This window comes from Ylistrum balloti, unplaced genomic scaffold, assembly GCF_031769215.1.
Source record: "Ylistrum balloti isolate Yb309-2 unplaced genomic scaffold, AGI_CSIRO_Ybal_v1 Utg370196, whole genome shotgun sequence".
In the NCBI taxonomy this organism is placed as follows: Eukaryota; Metazoa; Mollusca; class Bivalvia; order Pectinida; family Pectinidae; genus Ylistrum; species Ylistrum balloti.
Window position 1 is genome coordinate 399,117 of NW_026782173.1, and position 21,331 is coordinate 420,447.

General features: G+C 36.2%; 1 protein-coding gene across 1 annotated transcript in view; it reads right to left on the reverse strand.

Moving 5' to 3' along the window:
- Window positions 1-21,331, reverse strand: part of LOC132551342 (synaptotagmin-15-like) — a 150,345-nt gene that overhangs the window by 79,876 nt on the left and 49,138 nt on the right. Inside the window, exon 2 of the mRNA XM_060215477.1 lies at window positions 7,169-7,358. Coding sequence (XP_060071460.1) covers window positions 7,169-7,358 — 190 coding nt within the window. The remainder of the gene's footprint in view (window positions 1-7,168; window positions 7,359-21,331) is intronic.

Consider the following 21,331-nt stretch of genomic DNA (forward strand, 5'->3'; position numbering starts at 1 on the left):
CTCCTCTGACGTTTGACCGGAAGTAGGACATACATAATCAAAGAAAAATTAAATATGAAGATATTGTGGGCTTTTTTATTTGTATATAATTTGTTATCTATAGGTGTGCTTATATAAGCTGAAACGGCTCTTTATATGACGTTTTGAAGATATTTCGCTTGTTGGCTACATCTTTTGACGGTATAATTGTCGACTCACTTAGTAGTGTCAATAATATCAAGAATATTCGTTACTAAGGTATTTCACTGGAATGAAACTCTCGTTTGCATGAAAATCACAAATTTTAAATTCGGGAGTTTTGGTTTGGTAGACCACTTTCCCTGATGTATAGGATTCTAAAATTATAGCACGTCGACTCTTTTCTAATTAGAATATTCCCGAATATTTCTATTTCCAAGTCATACAAAAGTTAAACACAAGGTCAAATGAATGATATACATGTAAGTCATTTCTTAAAATCATATTTCCTGGTTTCTTTGCAGTTTTAGCTCGTTAGATAAAATAAATAAAATTTCCACTATTTTCCCCTTAATATTCATTGTGTCAAACTAAAATGTGTATTACCTTTTAATATATATATACAAAAGAAAATAACAAAATTAAAGATTATTTCCATTATACATATTTTTATATCTGTATTGGAAAAAGCAATGCAACAACAACATATTTATTTTTGGCCTTTGAAGTATATGTTCTTTCCACATTCAAACCGTAAAAATCACACAAAGAACTTGTTTTACCTCTCAGAGGATTCCATCCCTAAGTGATGTCATATTTATATTATGACATGTCTCATATTGAAAAAGTCACCGACTTGTGTTTTCTTTGGACAACTTGGACTTTTAATCTTTATACTTTTATAATGAACCTTTGACAATTCGGTAGGGACGAAGTGTGTTGTACAAGTGGTTTTTTTACCTCTAGGAATCCTCCGGACTGAGGAATAGGTATTCACTTCATATACATAATACGTAATGATACATTGAAATTTATGCATTGGCCGAGACTATTGTGTTTCTAGTAATGATTTATCTGGGGATGACAATCACTTAATTTTAAGAGGAGCTAATATTCACCTAGACTTTAGAGCGAATCAGCCCTCAGATCCAGTAGACCGTCAGTCAGATTTTGGAAGGTAGAAGATGGAAATAGATACGTATTCGAGAATCGTCAGTACGGAAGTCACTCTTAGCAACATGTGCACTTTACCAAGCTTCTAAATTAAAACGTAGCGTCATTACCGGCACAAAAACAAGCTTCCCTGATAAGACTCTAGACAAAGGATTAAATTTACGACATCATGGCACCAACAAACCTTCCCCTGTGGCAATAGGGAGTGTCAGTATGACCTGGTATAGGGGTGATGGCAGGGCTAGTGGAAGGGGTGCCGAGAGGCGGGGCCAGGGGATGTAGTTAACCCTGTCACACAAAATGTGATTGGACAGGTTCCATTAACATCGGACAAAGATGTCGGAATAAGGCAGATATACGACTCTCAGGGGAGATAATCGCAAGACCCAAGACGTAACATTCCATATATTATCCAATTTCCATAGACAGGAGGCATACATCTTCATTGAGTTTCGTTTTCCCCGGAGTATAGTAAAAACGCCGAATGATTACTCTGGGTTTTTAGCCCTAGAAGTCAATGTATACATTTCAATGGACACACAATACAGACTTTCATCGTCCGTATTAACAGCTGTGGATAAAGGTATTCTGATCGATAGTGTTGCAATACGGACAAGTTTCGTCCGAACTGGGGATGAGCAACAGTATGGATAAAGGTTGTCTGTACTAATGGCTGAGTAATATGGACAAGTCGGATTTTTTTCTAGCTTGAACAGAAAGTGGTGGGATAGATAATTCCCTCATCATTAAACGATATGTCTCGAGTTTAAGCAATAAAATTCGTCTGTTAATCCCTTGGGCATGACCAATTGCATGCGCTGATCGCTCGTTTCGGCATTAAACATGAACCACGTCACAGTGAGTGACATGACTAAAAAGCATTCAGATTTCCCGTGTGTTGCTTATGCGTTTGAATCATGCTTTTTGCATTCTATATTTAGTTAATTTACTTACAAATCCTCTATTTGAGAACCCCCTAAAGGGGTAATTTTTTCAAGAAATGTTATCTACTAGTACTGTCTTTCATTTTGTCAAATAATCATTATGACGAATGATCCAACTTAGATACATGTAAGACAGGTGTCCAGGGAGATTGATGTCTTCTGTTTCACCGAACGACATTAGCGATGTAAATCTTGGTCAATTAAAATTTTGTACAAAGTTTCTAACTTGTCCTTGGTGACAATGTTGGCATCCATGAAACAAGTTTACCGTCTTCAGTAAAAGTATATTTTTCCGTACAAAAGAGACTGTGTTACAGACTGCTAGGAATGTTGACAGGAAATTCCGGATCTCAATGGAGAGTACAATGTGATAATGGCTCATATCAAAGAGCAGAGCACAAGGCACAGTGTAAGTCAGTCGTTTCTATAGGGATGAAGGTCATTGGAATCTGTAGGGAGACAAGTGTCTTTTCTTAGCGATAGCGGCTCAATTTTGGTAGAGTGGATTTGCTGAACTACGATTGTTTGTGAATCAATAGGGTTATACTAGGAACACCCCATTTTTCATACTTAACAAAGGGTTTTGTTTCTTCTAAACACCAACAGTTTAAAAGGAAAGACGGTTATTTAGTACATCTGATTATTCTCTCAAATATGTGGTCAACAAGCAGTGATAAGGTCGGTCGTAGGCATAAAAGGCCCATGCATTCTACTGGTGTGTTTACAAATATCGGGATATTTTCAATAAAGGGTGTTTATCCACCAATGTCAAAGTAAGTCACCAGTACCGATGCGACACCGGTCACGAAGTGCTTCGACAGCTAAGAAATGACAGTGAAGAAATGTAGATAAAGGGTATTTATCAACAGGATCGAATTGTGGATCATTTTACAGTTTGTTGACGTATGCAAACAAATGTTTTGAATATTCATAGTAATTTTGGTCGCTTGTATAATAAATTATACAAGAATTGTCCATATCGAAAGCCATCCATGTACAGATACTTCGTCACAACCAGGGTCGCTTATTGGATAATCGATTAACGTAGAAAGGGTTATATAGTAATGTTAAATGTTGTTGCTTGTCATTATGGAGAGTAATAAGTATGCTTATTGATAATATCAGTTTTTAATCAAAAGACCAGTTCGTCAAAGTACACTAAAAACAACATGTTTGTAACCTCAAATGATATAATATACTGAAAAATTGTCTCAGCACCCCTTGATCTAACCACACTACATTACCAATGTATGTATGTTTAAACAACCTGAATCAAACCTTACTTTTCCTGTCTGGCACACACTATTACATCTGAATCATGTTGCTGTTAATTGTCCGTTGTGATGCCTACAAATTACCTACTTAGTTCCACTGATCAGAACAGATCATTGCCACAGAACAATAGTATTGTCGTTGTTACAGAGACCAATGGACACGGACCTAGCTTCGTAGATAGAACGAGACCTGCGTTTGAAGGAGTCATTGACATTTCCCTGAAGAATAATCATGCCGTTCATAAGGGTCAAACGTTATCAACAATTGGTTCAAAATTTGTTGCTGGCCAAGGACACGGATCCACTCCGGTCGTAAAGGACTTATGGAGCGGATACTAAAAGGGTCGTAACTGTCTTTTGAAATAAAGCTTTCTTAGAATGGTGACACGAGCAATTGTATAAAAAGCTACTAGTGTGTGTGTACGTAACAATGGTCTCCGGGGCTGTTTGAGAAATACTCGACACCAGAAAAGTTGACTATTGATAGAAATATAGGTTCAATTGTTACATTTACTGCCTTCAAACGAAGACTGTGCTTGTCACAATATCATGTTATGTACAGTGTGTATGGTTTAAAGATAAATATCAGGAACTCTCTGCATTCGTGTTTATGATTTTGAAATATATTTGTACATGTACCAAAAAGGCATGCATTGCAAAAAATAATGTATCACAGTTAGTGTTTTAACTTTTACTGGACTGCCGTTGTATTGGAAATGCATTGATCAATATTCGTTTTCCATATCTCTTTAGTTACTCACACGAAACTCTGTTTTCTGCTATTGCGAAAATTGATTTGAACACTTTGATAATTTTCATTTGTCTACAAAGAGTGTATCGCGCAAGTACATATGGACATACCTAGAACTCTTGTTTTACAAATTCCATTTTTCTTGAAATAAAAGCGAAGCATTATCGAAATAATCGGGCGATATATATCTGGTATGTTCGGAGGTAGACATAAAATTTTATTCAATTATATATGCATACATCTATATAGATATATATCAAGTTGTCATATACATATACCACGGGAGCGGTAATGTCGGTCATTTCCCACCAGTATCTATACACGAAGAAATGTACGTATCTTTATAATTGCTGAATAATGTAGATATATGTCCTATTAGTTTAGCATGTATATTACTTGACCGATACAATCAACTATTGATTTGTCCGTGTTGCTTTGAAAATACACCAGCGAGCGGACAATATACAGTTAATGACGGAATGGTGTTAGAACAATAGGTTACAGATGCACTTCCAACCAGGTTGGTACAATGCCCTCTATCACACTAATTCTGACCGCTCGACATGATTGGTGACTTTGGAATCAAGGTCAAGTGCGAAATTCTCTATAGCACTGACAGTGCTGATGTTGAGGTTAAAGCGTTCAAAAAACCACGTGACCAGGTAAATATAAACTTTATTTATTCTACAACAACTGCAAAACAAGTTCCATGAACAAGTACTAACATACACGTACATTACTTTTGTTTGCCCAAAAAGAAGTACATGACTTGTGTAAATGTGGAAGGGAACCGGCAAAAGCCTTGGTCGCCAGGGTGAAAGGCGACTGCAATGCTACAGCACCACCCGACCATCCAAATAGATATTCAGTTATTATATTCAGTTATTAACGAAGTGTCGTTCAGCAAGACTTATCATGGTAATCAAAATGACCTAGAGGGTAAAGTGGTCTTTACTTCGAGATTGCAGGTAGGATACACTGTTGCTAGACTTTTATTCCACGAGGTTTGCCGTAATGTCACGTGTTAATGTATTCGTATAGTGGCACGGATTAGAATATGCAAGAGTACATCACGTTCATTTAAAGTTACGCTATATTGACATTTAAGAATTTAATGAATATTGCGCTTTCTTTCCAGCAATTCTGATTTTTCCCAATCGCTTTCTAGGTTTCAGGATTTAGGCCTTTAACATGACTGAAGAGTCCTAGAAGGACGAAACAACTGTATGATGTAGCATCACTGACGAGTCCTAGAAGGACGAAACAACTGTATGATGTAGCATCACTAACGAGTCCTAGAAGCACGAAATAACTGTATGAAGTAGCATCATTCACGAGTCCTAGAAGGACGAAACAGTTTAATTCATTATCATGTTATACACTATACTGTACCCATATCCTGTAATTTAAATTTCTTTGAAAGGTGCTAATCACTTGCGTCTTTTTTACAATCTTTGAATTTATGAGCCATTATGAACTGAAACTATACTTTTTGTAGGCGATATCTGTAGATTTATATATTTGAGAATAATTTCGCTTATTACCATACGTACATTCTTCGAGGAAATAAAGGTCTTGTCAGTCACTTTTGTGTACTAAAAACAAATAAGATATTGATCGTGTGAGATCATCTAATCGAGGTTATTAATCCGAAAAATCTAATCAAGATGAAATAAAAGAAAAAAAAAGATTATTTCTATAATCAGCCGCTAACGCCGACAATAACAATTTTATGTGTTAGCGATATCCTCAAACTACGGGGTTACCTGACCCATATAACTATAAATCTAAAAAAGAAAGCCTCCGGGATAAACATGGTGCTTCTACCTTTGATTGGTTTTAAAGTGTCATTGACAAGAATAGGGAACATTTTAAAAAAGAAAAAAAAAAAAAAAAAAGAAAATCGATATTTATAACCACGTCTGATGTGTGATTGGTTTACAGTTGTAGTCAAGCCATATACATTGTGATTACATGACACATGAAAATAGCGATAACAGAAAAGGTTATGTCAATCAACATACATTCGTAGACATTTTTCCTGAGAATAATAAGGATATGCGTCCATACACATACACGATTTTAATACATATGCAACCTGCTGTCTTGTCAGTGTCCTTATGACATTTCCATGTCTTATCAGTTGATGTTTATACCCAGTCGCCCCTTTTTTAGGTGGTACATAACCTTTTTATACTTGTAAATCGTTTTATTGGAAACTAAACTGCCATTACACATGGCACCATGACCTAATTAACCCTGGCTGATGGAATATAATTGTTTTTGCTGGTCGGCCATTGTTGGAAATGGTACACTGAGAATTGACAGGTTTCGAACATTCTGTTCTATGTTAACAGGCTAACCATGCTTTAGTATCACAGTCATTTAGATTGCCTATTCATGTTAAGGATGCAGACCTCCCCCGTTTATATTGGATTCCTTCACTTCACAAGAATTTATACAGACAACGTTATATTCCTGATTCGTCTAGCAGTTTGTTAAAACTTTTGTACTAACTATCATTCTTATCACAATCAAATCTGGATTACAGTCTTATTGTAATACTATTCACTTCAGAAGTTGAATTAATAGTATGTGGATTTTAAACAACTCCAAAGAGATGTTGACCAATCTTCAACACCTTCTTCATAATTTTACTTCCATAAGAACATTTGATTTTTCACTCTGTACACCACCATATCCTTATTAAGAAATTTTCTTTTGTTTGTTTTTTTTTTTTTTTTTTTTAATTTTTCGGGGTACACTATGTATGTCGAAAAATGGCAGAAATGCCAGTAACTAGTGATGAACATGTATTCCTTTCTTTTTCGAAAATCTAATAGCAGTGAAAGTTTTGACGAATTTGACATTTTTAATAAAATGTTAGAAGGAAGAGTTTTCCATTCAAAGTAATCTTGATGACGTAATTAGTAGCCTTACAATCCAATGTGTTACTGCTTGAAAAAAAAAGATCAAAACCATAACTCGTCTTTATGTGACGCAGATTGCCCGGATTGATTTAATGTTTGACCAGGATGATAAAGCTGTACAAATGCAATTACGTTTACCTGACAGAAGCGGCGGGGACGACAGTGCCATTCTCCACGAGGATGTTGGATGCCTTGTGCTCCGATACGATCTGTTCGTAGGTGGACGACTTCCGGCGCTGTCTGTAGCACCTCCTCCATGTAATATACATGACGAGGGACAACACGAAGGCACTGCACACGGCCCCAACAATGACAACTGTCAACGGCACTGCAATGATAAATATAAAGATTACATGACAACATTTTATTATAAATTACAAATGGGTTGATTTTAATACTCTTTTCAAGATCTGTAAGAAAAAGTTCTTTTTTATTATAGTATATATATACAAACATATTGCCCCCCCCCCCAGATCGCCTGCTAAGCTTCGTATTGAGTATTTCAAATATTTTGTTTTTGAAGAACTTTGAGTCACATCTATTTAGGACTATGAATGTCGTTTTGATATAGGTTTGATGAATAAAATAAAAAAAAGTTCCTCATCCTCATAACGTTTTATATGCATAACTTAAAATGTTTCCAGAACGATGCACCTTCATTCTCTCTCATCACCTCTTCAAGGATTTTTTTTTATGAAACTCAGCATGTACCCTTCCGGAACAACTGGTCTTATTATCCTTGTAATTTTTCAGTAGCATGTGTGTGAATCGTTCTTCCGTCCATATTTTGCTCGGGTTTCAGCTAATTTGTATTTGAATATAAACTCTATGGACACTTTCGTTTTTTCTTTGTTTATTTTTTTTTATATCAAAATCATCATTCAGTCTACAGCGTTTTCACTGATGGTTTAACTTGAATATATATTGATATCGTCACTGTTTGTTGTGACCCTACACGAGTAACAATAGTAAGTGCCGTTGCAGTTGTCAGATTTCCATCTCTCCTGGTGAGAGAGAAGGGTGTGGTGTAATGATTAATCGTAAGTCTGACCAAATATCGTGTGGATAGCAACGAAAAATTATAACGTTTGATCAGAGACATATATCACCTTGGTGTTATAAACATGTGAAGTCGTACTTAGTGACGTCAAGTAAAGGACGCAATAAACTCTAACCAAACAATTTATTACAAATAGCTTATCATTAGGTCACAACCTGAAATAACAACAGGTCTTGGTTATGATTTCTTTGAGTTGAAAAAGAAAGCTTTGTGTGCATGAAGTTGTCTCCAATATATTTTTTATACGAACATACATATAGAGGACCTACATCCGCTTTAAACGAACCAAGTTGGAAAAATTCGTTTACTTAACGATAAGTTGAGCTTTGCTAATTTATATATTCCAATTTAAATTTTAATTTTAATTTCCCAGTCATATATATATGATTACTTCTGTCTGGTAGTTCAATATATATATTTCAGCAGAGAAAAGAAAATATGCACATAACAAAATTAAATAATCAAAATCTAATCTTCTGATAAGATGTTTGGTCGCAGCATGATAAAGGGATATATCACCGACAGAAACAGATAGCAAGGAAAACTTAGATAGACCCTCTGTTGAGGATAGTAGATAGTTTAATGGTTTAATGTACATCAGTTGTCACCTACATATTTATTTTGATTAACGTATATTTTTCAATATAATATTTTCACAATTATAAATTATTACAGGAATACATCTCTATACATAGGATGACGTATGAAGTTTGATGTTGCACATTTTCAGTTCCAGATACTGCACCGATCACCAAATAAAGCCGTTTCATTGGTAATTCCATACATTGTTTCCAGGTTTTTAACATCGATGTCAAAAGTCAACGATGTTTAGTGTAGGATGGTACAGACAATAATTTCCCGTTTTATGCAGATAACCTAAGACAATTATTTGTTACATAACCAGATGACAAGTGCTCGTGAAAACGTTCCTTATCAACAAGTTACAAAGAAACGTCATACATAAAAATCAAACGATGGGTTATCAATATAATTGTTGAAACGTTGTCACTGATTAAATGGTGTTCTATATCTAACCGTTGGCGCCAGACGATTTTTTGAAAATAATCAAGTATTTGATTAAAATCCTTTCAACGAAGAATATCAGGAGCGACTTAACACCTATAAAAGACACGGTTGTTTTGACACGCTAATGTCGGCCTTGATATGTGTTAAAACTCTACAGATGGCCTTTGAGAGCAGGAAATAGTCAACATTTGGAACAACTTTTAATTTTGTATTTGACCAGATAAAAATCATGTGTTCACATGCCGTCATGTCCTTTATCTGGTGAACATGTGATACAGACTGTTCACCAACCGACATGTCCTTTATCTGGTGAACACGTGATACAGACTGGTCACCAACCGACATGTCCTTTATCTGGTGAACACGTGATACAGACTGTTCACCAACCGACATGTCCTTTATCTGGTGAACACGTGATACAGACTGGTCACCAACCGACATGTCCTTTATCTGGTGAACACGTGGTACAGACCGTTTGCCAACCGACATGTCCTTTATCTGGTGAACACGTGATACAGACTGTTCACCAGTCGATATGTCCTTTATCTGGTGAACACGTGGTACAGACCGTTTGCCAACCGACATGTCCTTTATCTGGTGAATACGTGGTACAGACCGTTTGCCAACCGACATGTCCCATTTCTGGTGAACACGTGATACAGACTGTTCACCAACCGACATGTCCTTTATCTGGTGAACACGTGATACAGACTGTTCATCAACCGACATGTCCTTTATCTGGTGAACACGTGATACAGACTGTTCACCAACCGACATGTCCTTTATCTGGTGAACACGTGATACAACTGGTCACCAACCGACATGTCCTTTATCTGGTGAACACGTGATACAGACTGGTCACCAGCCGATATGTCCTTTATTTGGTGAAAATGTGATACAGACTGGTCACCAACCGACATATCCTTTATCTGGTGAACGCGTGATACAGACTGTTCACCAACCGATATGTCCTTTATCTGGTGAACATGAGATACAGACTGGTCACCAACCGATATGTCTTGTATCTGGTGAACATGTGATACAGGATGCATTCCAGCCTACAAGCCTTGTTTCTGATGATAAGTAAAGTATACATGTTTAATTGTCACGTTGACCGACAGTATCTTTGTTGAAAGTGAGATTTTGACGTGTCTAGCTCTGAAACAAATCGTTCAATCCTGCTTCGATGTAATTTGAAAGGGTACTCGGTATGAACGGAGCGTTTAACATCGGGCAGAGTTGCTTTCAGATTTGTAAATGTTAACGTCATGGTTCTGAATGATAAACGTCCGAATCACTCACACGCTTTATTCCATGTCTTTGCCTTTGCCTTTGATTGCCTTTGTGGAGTTACAACCAATCTCTTAGATTCAGTCCCTTTAATCTTTCTCTTTGGTATCTTGTACCGCTAGTAGATCGATTTGGGCAGTATGAAGACGTTACATAATACAGTATGCTGCTCTGCTCCTAGAGATATTTAGCGACGATAGAGACAAGCGGTCTCGGCACCAGGAGAATAGATCTTGGATGGCGGATGTCGTCTTTCATTTCCCGACTTTACAAAGCGTGTTAACACTGATACGACAGATAAACAAAACAAGCACGCCTCACTAATCTTGATCGTTTATGAGCTAGCTTCACGTTCATTTCAATTACAGAGATTTGTCAAAAGACTGTATTTGATAAACAGATGCTGAAGGTCGTGAAACAAATAATCTGCTGCGTCATCTCTGTAGAAGGCGTTGGCCATATAAGGTCATATTGCAAAGACACATTGCATGTTTATAGTTAATATTACGTAATTACAACCATTGAGGAGCCTATGTTGACGGAGTAGTTATCTCCTAATTGTTGTATAAATCGACTAACCATTTCCATGTCATTGTGCCGTATCCCTCTACTTTCCATTTCCATGTAATTGTGTCGTATTCCTCTACTGTCCATTTCCATGTAATTGTGTCGTATCCCTCTACTTTCCATTTTCATGTCATTGTGCCGTATCCCTCTACTTTCCGATTTCATGTGATGTTGTCGTATTTCTCTACTTTCCATTTCCATGTCATTGTGTCTTATTCCTCTACTTTCCATTTCCATGTCATTGTTCCCTATCCCTCTACTTTCCATTTTCATGTCATTGTGTCATATTCCTCTACTATTTATTTTCATTTCGCTTTAATTATCCTATTAAGCTACTATCAATTTTCCTTTCATTTCATTTCAATTGTCGTATTCCTAACATTCCATTTTCAGTTCAGTTTAATTGCAGTATTCATCTGCTATTAATTGTTCATTTCATTTTTGCATATATCTCTACTATTCTACTTTCAATTTTCATTCATTTGGAAGTCATATTTCTCTATCTACATGTATATATAGAAAGTTGTATTCCGCTGTCCTCCATTACAATTTAATTACAGTGATATGGCCGCTAAGCGCACCAGACAAACACAACGTGCATAGCCATGCGTAAACAAACACGTTTTCATTCGTCTGCCGTGCGCTCAACTGTGATAAAAAAATCTGTATGATTGTTATCAAAGAGTAGCCACCGTAGCTTGCTTCTTTGAACATTCGGAAAGCGTTTCAAGGCGAGCAGTTCAGAATATTAAAACAAACAAAAATCATTATAGTTAAAATGACAAAATGAAAAGTATGACAGACAGACTTTATCTTATAATATAGTGGGAGGGTCGAAAGATAGAACAGTTTGACATAAATCGATAAAATGTGACCCTCCTGTAGAGAGGTAACTGAGAATAGATATTCTGGAACCCTATTAGATGACGATTCATAAGAAATTAGTACACATGGACTCTGTTATAGGTACATGTAATTTCATTGGGAATTGATAGACTGGGACCCGATCATAGAAAGATTCAACGGGAACCAACAGACTGGGACCCGATCATAGAAAGGTTCAACTGGAACCAATAGACTGGGACCCGATCATAGAAAGATTCAACGGGCCCAATAGACTGGGACCTTATCACAGAAAGGTTCAACGGGCCCAATAGACTGGGACCCGATCATAGAAAGATTCAACGGGCCCAATAGACTGGGACCCGATCATAGAAAGGTTCCACGGGCCCAATAGACTGGGACCCGATCATAGAAAGGTTCAACGGGCCCAATAGACTTGGACCTGATCATAGAAAACTTCAACGGGCCCAATAGACTGGGACCCGATCATAGAAAGATTCAACGGGCCCAATAGCCTGGGACCCGATCATGATATTGATACACTTTATTAAGAGGAATCGATATGTTTTTACAGGAGTGTCCAATAAATACGATGAACTATCACCTTTCCATTGCAAGTTTCAATAGAAATTGATAAACTGTCATCTCCATATAACATAGAAAACCTTAACTTCTAATAGCAAACTTCAATAAAATCGATACATGGTTATACCTTCTGATGACAAAGTTATTTTTGTTTTATGTAACCAATCACAATCCAGAACGTGAAGGTTCCTTGTAAAATGACGTAGCATCATCATTATCATTGATTTCATCTCTTGTCACCTTTACACAATCTCAGATTACCTAATGACATTCGAAAGAAACTCATTCAGATGGACTGATTTATTTTATAAAAAATAAACTCATTTGTCAGAGTACCACTATCATTAATCAGACACTTAAACCTGTCAAATCAAGTGCCTTCAACATAGAACGAATAAAAGAAAAAAAGTAGGATCCTGAAACAATTATGACAATTAAATAAAGTGATTTAGTCGTGTTGTCAGATTCTAGGTGGTGAATTCGCCAAGGGAACTGACTTGAAATGAACTGCTTCACATTACCAAGCCCTATAATGGAATGATAGTGCCGTCATCAAGTCTTTGTGTTAAATAAAGGTGTGGGCTGTTGTTTGTTTTAACGAGAAGTGTAGGATAGACGACACACAAGTCGGCAGTAAAAAAGAGACTTGGAATATAACCATTAAGTGAATGGTACAGTAATCAACCTCTTTAACTTTGGTAACGAATTATGATAGTTCAGATGGTAAGGGTTCGGTATGTTTTGTAGGGGTAAGGGTAGTTGGTAGAGTCTTAATACGTTAGATACCGCAGTGGTAGGGATGGTTGGTAGGGTTTTAATACGTTAGGTACCGCAGTGGTAGGGGTGGTTAGTAGAGGTTTGTTAGATACCGCAGTGGTAGGGATGGTTGGTAGAGGTTTGTTAGATACCGCAGTGGTAGGGATGGTTGGTAGAGGTTTGTTAGATACCGCAGTGGTAGGGATGGTTGGTAGAGGTTTGTTAGGTACCGCAGTGGTAGGGTTGGTTGGTAGAGGTTTAATACGTGAGGTACCGCAGTGGTAGGGGTGGTTGGTAGAGGTTTAACACAGTATACCAATAGTAGAGGTGGTTGGTAGGGTTTTAACATAGTATACCAATGGTAGAGCTGGTTGGTAGGGGTTTATACATCATGTCCAGTGGTAGGGGCTGTTGGTAGGGGTTATTATGTCCAGTGGTAGGGGTGGTTGTTAGGGGTTTATACATTATGTCCAGTAGTAGGGGCGGTTGGTAGGGGTTATTATGTCCAGTGGTAAGGGTGGTTGTTAGGGGTTTATACATTATGTCCAGTGGTAGGGGCGGTTGGTAGTGGTTATTATGTCCAGTGGTAGGGGTGGTTGTTAGGGGTTTATACATTATGTCCAGTGGTAGGGGCGGTTGGTAGGGGTTATTATGTCCAGTGGTAGGGGTGGTTGTTAGGGGTTTATACATTATGTCCAGTGGTAGGGGCGGTTGTTACGTTTAAACACGTTAGGTAAACCAGCGATAGGCGTGGATAGTAGGTTTTAATAGGTTAGGTACACCAGCGATAGGCGCGGGAGAAAGGTTTTAATAGGTTAGATCAACCAGCGAAAGGCATGGGAGGTAGGTTTTAATACAATAGGTACACCAAAGATAGGCGTGGGAGGAAGGTTGTAATAGGTTAGGTACACCAGCGATAGGCGTGGGAGGTAGGTTATAATAGGTTAGGTAAATCATCGATAGGCTTGGGATGTAGGTTATAATAGGTTAGGTAAACCAGCGATAGGCTTAGGATGTAGGTTTTAATACGTGTACATACCAGTGGTAATGTTGGTTAGTAAGTGCTTTACTAACTGGTTACACCTTCATAATCAGATAAGCTAACTAGGAAAACTAAGATTAACCAATCAACTTGAACAAATCTGTAGCTCGGTGTTAGCACAGGGGATTGACAAATTAACAAACACTTTGTGTCGGGAGCCAATTGATCTCATTATCCGAATTATTTGGGCACCTTTCTGTAGGGCGGACTCATGAGGTTTGAGTTATTTGTCAGGTGAAAAACGACTGAATAGTGTTACAGAAGTATGCATAGAAACAGGTGTTGATCCTTAGCTTACCAATGGTCCTCTCCGACTATAAACTTACAACCGGAAGTCCTTCTCGTTGTAAAAGTGTTGATCCGGAATCTAGAAACACGGATTAGGTGCAATGCGAACAACGGTTTTTGCTGGCACAGTTTGTTTTATCAATGTTCCGGAATTGATTATGTGTTCAAAACAATTCCATGTTCATGCACTCCTTGAGAAACGGAAAATTACTTTTACTAATCTGAAAATCACGGCGGTCCTACGTAAGATTAGTCAAGCTTTACACCAGTTCTATATCTTTTCTGTTCGGCTGTAAATCGACATACACGTTACTTCTAAACTCATGAATCATCTTATTTTAATTGTGTATGAAAATATTACTTGAATAACAAAGCCAAAAATCCAGGAAATTTATATGTTCTAGACTAGATATGAGCATCACTAAAGTCAGTGTTAAGCGAACAGTGCCCGTTTCATTTCGTGTCTGATCGACACGTATCTGTGTGAGAAGAAATGAGATGTGTATGATACAAGTCCATTAACTAAAAACTTGTCATGCAAAAGCACATAATCTAATTATTTAGTTTGATGTGAAATAGAAAAAAAGAACTGTTTATATGGACTTTTATGAGCGTTTATGTACGTAACACTGGGTTATAGGGAATCTCACATAGCATACATGTAATGGGAGTGAAATGGCATTTTGTCAATCCTTAACCAAACTGAGGAAAAATAACACTATTGTAGTATAGAATTACAAAGTAAATGTTATAAAGTGTAAATTTTATTTGCCGATGTCATTTCGTAAATTATCAAAAAAAACAATATCCGTCAATTTAAGATAAGTTAAGGTTGAAGACCCCTCCTTTCTCAGATAAAAAGGAGTTTGTATATGTAACGTTCACTGGTTTTGGCTGATATGAGATTTTTATAGACTTTCACGGGTAGAAAAGGTTACATTCATTCATTGCATTTGAAGAGCTGATTAAAAATGTATATATGATGTTTATTCCCCCGTCTTTAAAAATCGTTTAGGCGAGCAATACTGGTAAGCTGGGTTACAGAAGAAAGAACATCTTGACTCGGTATGTTACTGATCATAGGGGTTACAACTTTAGAAGATAGTAGTAATACTACATAATGCACGCATTATTGTGTGGAGTCACAAAAGTGAATGTTACAGTTTACTTAAGGTTATGTACGTTATACACGAAATTTTTGTTAAAATTGATATATCGTTATCTACATTCCATATGGAAGTGTAGACATGTTTTGTGTAGTCGAAAACTGGGTATTTACAATAACACACAAATATTGTTTTAAAGATTTTCCTTGCTGCTTTCAAATTCAAAGTCTCATGAATATCGTAAATATAGATAAGAACCATTCAGATATTCCCCACATCAGACATACCAGGTACAATGTAATCATGATATAGTAGTTTGTATCAGAACAAACGTAAGTCCATACATACTGTCCTACTCATGTATATATCAAAACTTACACAATAGTTTCATCAGCTACTCACAGAGTTGACAATATTTTACCAGACACAATGTGACAATACTGTTGACCAGGTCGGTTGTAGATTCATAGATGTAATTTTTCCGTCAATTATTCTAAAATTTTCATAATCTACAAACCAAAATCTCTCAACTTGATAAAATAGAACGAGTTACCTCCCTTCTGATGAATCATTACTGGTGAATGATGTTCGGAACTGCTGTGTTATAGTACACGTGTTTATTTCATCAATATCAATTTGACTAAGTCTCATGAAATAAGTTCTGCCGTAATGATAGCATTAACTGATTCACCAACAAAACAAAACTGACAATATACAGTTATTGATTACAAGCGGCAAAGTTCTGGAATATCATCGTATCAGGATGACTAATCCTAGAATTAACATAAAAAAAAACTTTGTTGTTATGTTCTGTTTTGTTGTATGACACAGCATTTTAGTTGTCTATATTATCAATATGCGACGATAACTCACGTCACGGTGATTCCCTGTAACAATGCTAGTTTAGGTTATCAATTTGCGAACCTCTAGTGCGAGTTTCATGTTTATATCAAATTGTCCATACTTATGGAAGATCTCTTGGTGAGACACAGTAGAATGATTTTTCTTTGTCACATACAAGTGAAGAATGTAATAAATCTGCGAGATTTATTAGATTCCAAAACAAAATGATAAACCTATTTCATGAAAAAGGTTTTTAAAATTGCATCAGGTGATGGAGAATATCTTGATCTAGTTCAACACACTGCGAACTTATTGTTGTACATGACTACTATCACTTTGGAAAGTAAAGTAACTTCTCATGTAGGGACGGATAAAGCCACGGTCATTCTTATTCAAGAATGTGATATTGACACGTGGAATTTTAAGATTACAGCAAACATAGCTCGCTTACACGAGTTGTCTTTCTTGTACCGTCGTCTTATTGAAAGGTCATGTAATTGACATGCTATCAATTACAGAGTATCAAAGTTATCCTTAATGTGATTTTAAGTGATTTCTGAAGGACGAAATCTTAGGTATACACTTTACTTAGTACATGTATATGTTTAACAGATAAAGTTTAGATATTGTTTATTAATGCTTGTGACCAATACGACCGGACACTTTAAATCACATTCATATTAAAACTCGCACTTTAAAAATCAATTTATTTCATCGATCACATTTAGTTACTAATAAAATAAATAAACATAAGTTTTTATAGCTATGATATACACATAAAAGGAATGTTTACATATTTTAGTAAAAAATGTGTTAACCTATAAATCAAGCTGTTGTTTCCGAATGTACCATATATAAGATATTCAAGAACAGTTATGATAATACAATAAGTAAACATAGATACAGCGTTTATTTTCTGTATTGATGTTATCAATTTATAGTAGATATTTATAGTGTAATGTGAAGTGCATTTAGCCATTCGGAAGGTATTTACACATGAACATTGTACAAGATTGCCGACGTGGGCAACACTGCTATTGAATAAGAAGAGTTCAATTAACCATAACATGGACTGATATTTCCTTTGGAAAAAAAAATGTGTTGTTTTCTTCCAAGATCTGAAGTACGTTAGATTATGAACGATCGGACAGGATCGACCTTCGGTTATACACAGTAATCATATGTTGCTTAATTTACTTGCCCCTTCTAGGGTTGATGAACTATAGTGTCATGTTTGTCGATGCAAAGAAAATTTGAGTAAACAGGTATACATGTGCGTATCAATGGTAAACATTTAAATGTTCAGACGTTATATCAATCCTTTGATACTCCCGTCTTAATAAATTAAATGATTCTTTTATTGCATCTTGTATTCACTATAGTCGTCACAAGTGCCGTATTTCATGTCTTCGTAAACAAGAGAATTTCATAACTATGATATATTACGTATGATTCACCAGGAAGACTTTGATAAAGCACACAGAACGTTGCAATACGTGTTATATATAGAACAATTTACCTTTAATCAAACGTGAGAAATATCTCACCTGGTATCGTTATTAACCGATTTCTGTACACGCAAGAGTTCTAACATTTGTCGTCAACATTATAGATGTGTGCAATATCAACTGGTTATATTATATATTCAGTTCATCCCGTGAACACAAGAAATACTCAGTGTTGGCCATTATAGGTAGAAGAAGCGACTTATCATCTAATCACATTATAAACATGTAAATGTTGTTACTGGACTTCTAATTCTAGCATTGTGTTTTTACATGTATTACATTAATAACTTTCCGGTAAAGGTTATGATCACATCCAATCTTCTCTCCACGTGAACTTTGCGTTTCCCCATATCTTTCTTATCATAGTTAATACGATTTAGTGTCTTTATTATATGTATTATATGTTTTAGGTGTTTGATGTGGATCTGATTAATTCCTTGACTAACCAGCATAAGGCTGTCTTTGGTGTCTTTGATTGAAAGATACAGTTAATGTAAAAAAAAAAGCATTCTCCAATGACTGAGAAAAATCAAACTTAGAAGATTGTTTTATACTTGAAACTGTGTTCTTTTCCAAATTTAATAAAATGTTGCTTGGAAATAATTGATGGTAACTTTAATGGATAATACTGGAACATTTTTCGACGATCAAAACATTTCTGCCTTAAAGCATTACACTCTGATTCGTTTGAACTCCCACACACTTCATGTTTTGTTTTAATGGGGTTCCTACATTGAATATGCCTATCTGTGAAAAATACAGTTTCAAGTTAAACGACAAGTCTTCTGGGAGGTAAACTTTAGTGTTGTACATAATTGTAAAACAGTGTAACATTGACTGTATCCCTGCATAGAGCGAATAGTCGGATCAAGACAACGTTTGGGTTGTCTGTATGATTGCATGGAGCAGTGTATTTTTCTTTTGAAAAAAAAAGTTTAGAGTAAAGCTTGCTGTCATTTCCGTTTCCGCAGCTCCTTTTACATGACCATGTCTGTTTAAATGATCAGAAGTGTAAAACACTATGGTTAATGGATATACACGACTGTTGCCTCTGTTTGGATGATGACTCACCTCACAATACAATGAAAGTCTGTATCAATCACATGCATGGTGGAACTATTCAAAGAACATAGGATAGCATAAGACTGGAACATGTAGTTATGACCAGGAAACTTAGGCTTATCGATAAACATCAAAGCGACTTCCTTATGGCACATGACACAGTATCTTCACAAGAAATGCATACATCTTGAGGATACATAAAAAAGGGATGTTTGTCCCGGTAGCTCGGCTATACTAGGAATGTAAAAAATAGAAAATATATATATACGTTACAGAAACCGATTTCTTGTACAATATTTAGACTTCCCTTAGGCTTCTCGGTTCTACACGAAATAGTACAGCCAATGTGTTTTGAAAACCATATTGCCTCATCAAGATCAAAAGTCGAATTATAGATCGCGGTGGCTTATGCAATTTCTTTTAACACTAATCTTGATGATCTTACGCAAAATGGTGTCAGAGATTTGATTCTCGGAAAGAATATGACTGAACGAATGGTATAAAGACTTGTTGTTGTAAAGGGTTGCATCCAGATGTTGAAATAACCTCACACGTTCTGGGTGTATAACACTTTATTCACCAAAGTTGAAGAACCCTAGTGGGAAAGCGAACGGAATAACATGACTGGTGTAAAAACACTAAATGTTATCTAGTCAGGGCTCTATTGCGGTCGTCAGTTGCTGTCACTGGAACGAAAGTGGTATTACGAAATGTCCATGTATCACTGGTCAGCTTTTCTGAGGAAACGCTTAGAAGTCTCTCATATAAGGGATATACAAAGCATTACATAGACACAAAGATTTGATTATGATAAAGTAGCATTTCACATATTTTAACAGTCAGATACGAAATGAAAAACATTACTTTTAAAACGTTATAATATTTTCAGTTCGATTTTTTCCTTTAAAACATTATTTTTGTAGTTGATATTTCCAGTGTTTATCTAATTTATCTTGGAGTTATAACATTGGACGGACGTTGTTCAATATATCGACAGATTATGTAATCTCGTTAGTTTGCTTATAAATCTTTAATAAGTCATATCCACGTGCTGATGAATTTTCCCCGATATGAAGATGTCTAACACTTCACAATCATATCACAAGCAATACCATATTTCTCCACAACGTTATTTACTCAATTCAATCCTACAAAGTCTTTAAACTCATCAGTTATACTAATGTTTTCTTGACGCAATGTTGTATGTGATCACTTAAGAATGTTTTGACCGATATAATGGTCTTATCCATGCGTGTTACGTATGTTAATGCTTTGCCTTTGTTCTATAATAGTGTCATACACCCTTTTGCTTGGTTTCATGTTTAATGTTTCCTTTTGTATCCTCGACACGGAGACAGCTCTACAGAGCCAGTGTTTAAAATTTCCAGATATATAATAAAATTTCTTGTATTTTGTGATTCCCACACAACGTTAGTTATTCGATCCTACATATTTGTGAAGGAAAAAGGGCGTCCGTGTAAACGACCCACCACGTTCGGACCGCTATCATAACAACTGGGTAGTTGGGAGATCTTCGGGGGCCCAGGTCTCTCTGTCACCATCATATACTCCTACACAAACGTGCTACAGTTCCTAGGCATTCCGCGACAACTAACAGTGCTGTGTATCAAAACTATAGAAACCTAACGTACAAATATTTATCCACCTATCATGTTTTAAAAATCGTAGTTACCATTGTCAAGTAGCAGTTTTAATCATTTATAACAAACTGACATTTATCCAAGCTCGAAATGTTCTTATCAAAAGTCCGACTTACGGGCAGGCGTTGGACTGGCTTATCAGGATTAACGGCAGTGAAGTGTCGCTACTTATGTTTGTGTATGGTGCTAAATGCTTGCTGTATGATAGCGATAACGACCGTCCTTAATAATGTAACACTTTATCAATGTTGGCTACATTTATAAGTTGCTTGATTTTCTAGATATTCAATATTTAATTGGCAGATTTGTGGCTTTAAGAAATGTTTTTTAAGAATTAAACAGTGTATAATATCTTTTGACAAATTGGCAACGCAGCAGAGCGAATTATGTTATTACGTTTATATTAAAGAGGATTTGTACTCTGGTTGATTTAAACTCTTTAAATAGGATTTTGCGGGTGTCTGTATTCTTTGAACTCCACGATTCAGTCATATTATATATTGTACACTAGTATATAGCTCTAAAACGGCACAAACATGGACAGACCGTAAATTTCCTACATGGAGTTCACAAATTCAGTAAATGGTAGATTATTTACGCTTTTTGTATCGGTAAGCTGACATGTACAACAACACAAAATCACACTGAAATGACAGGTATCTAT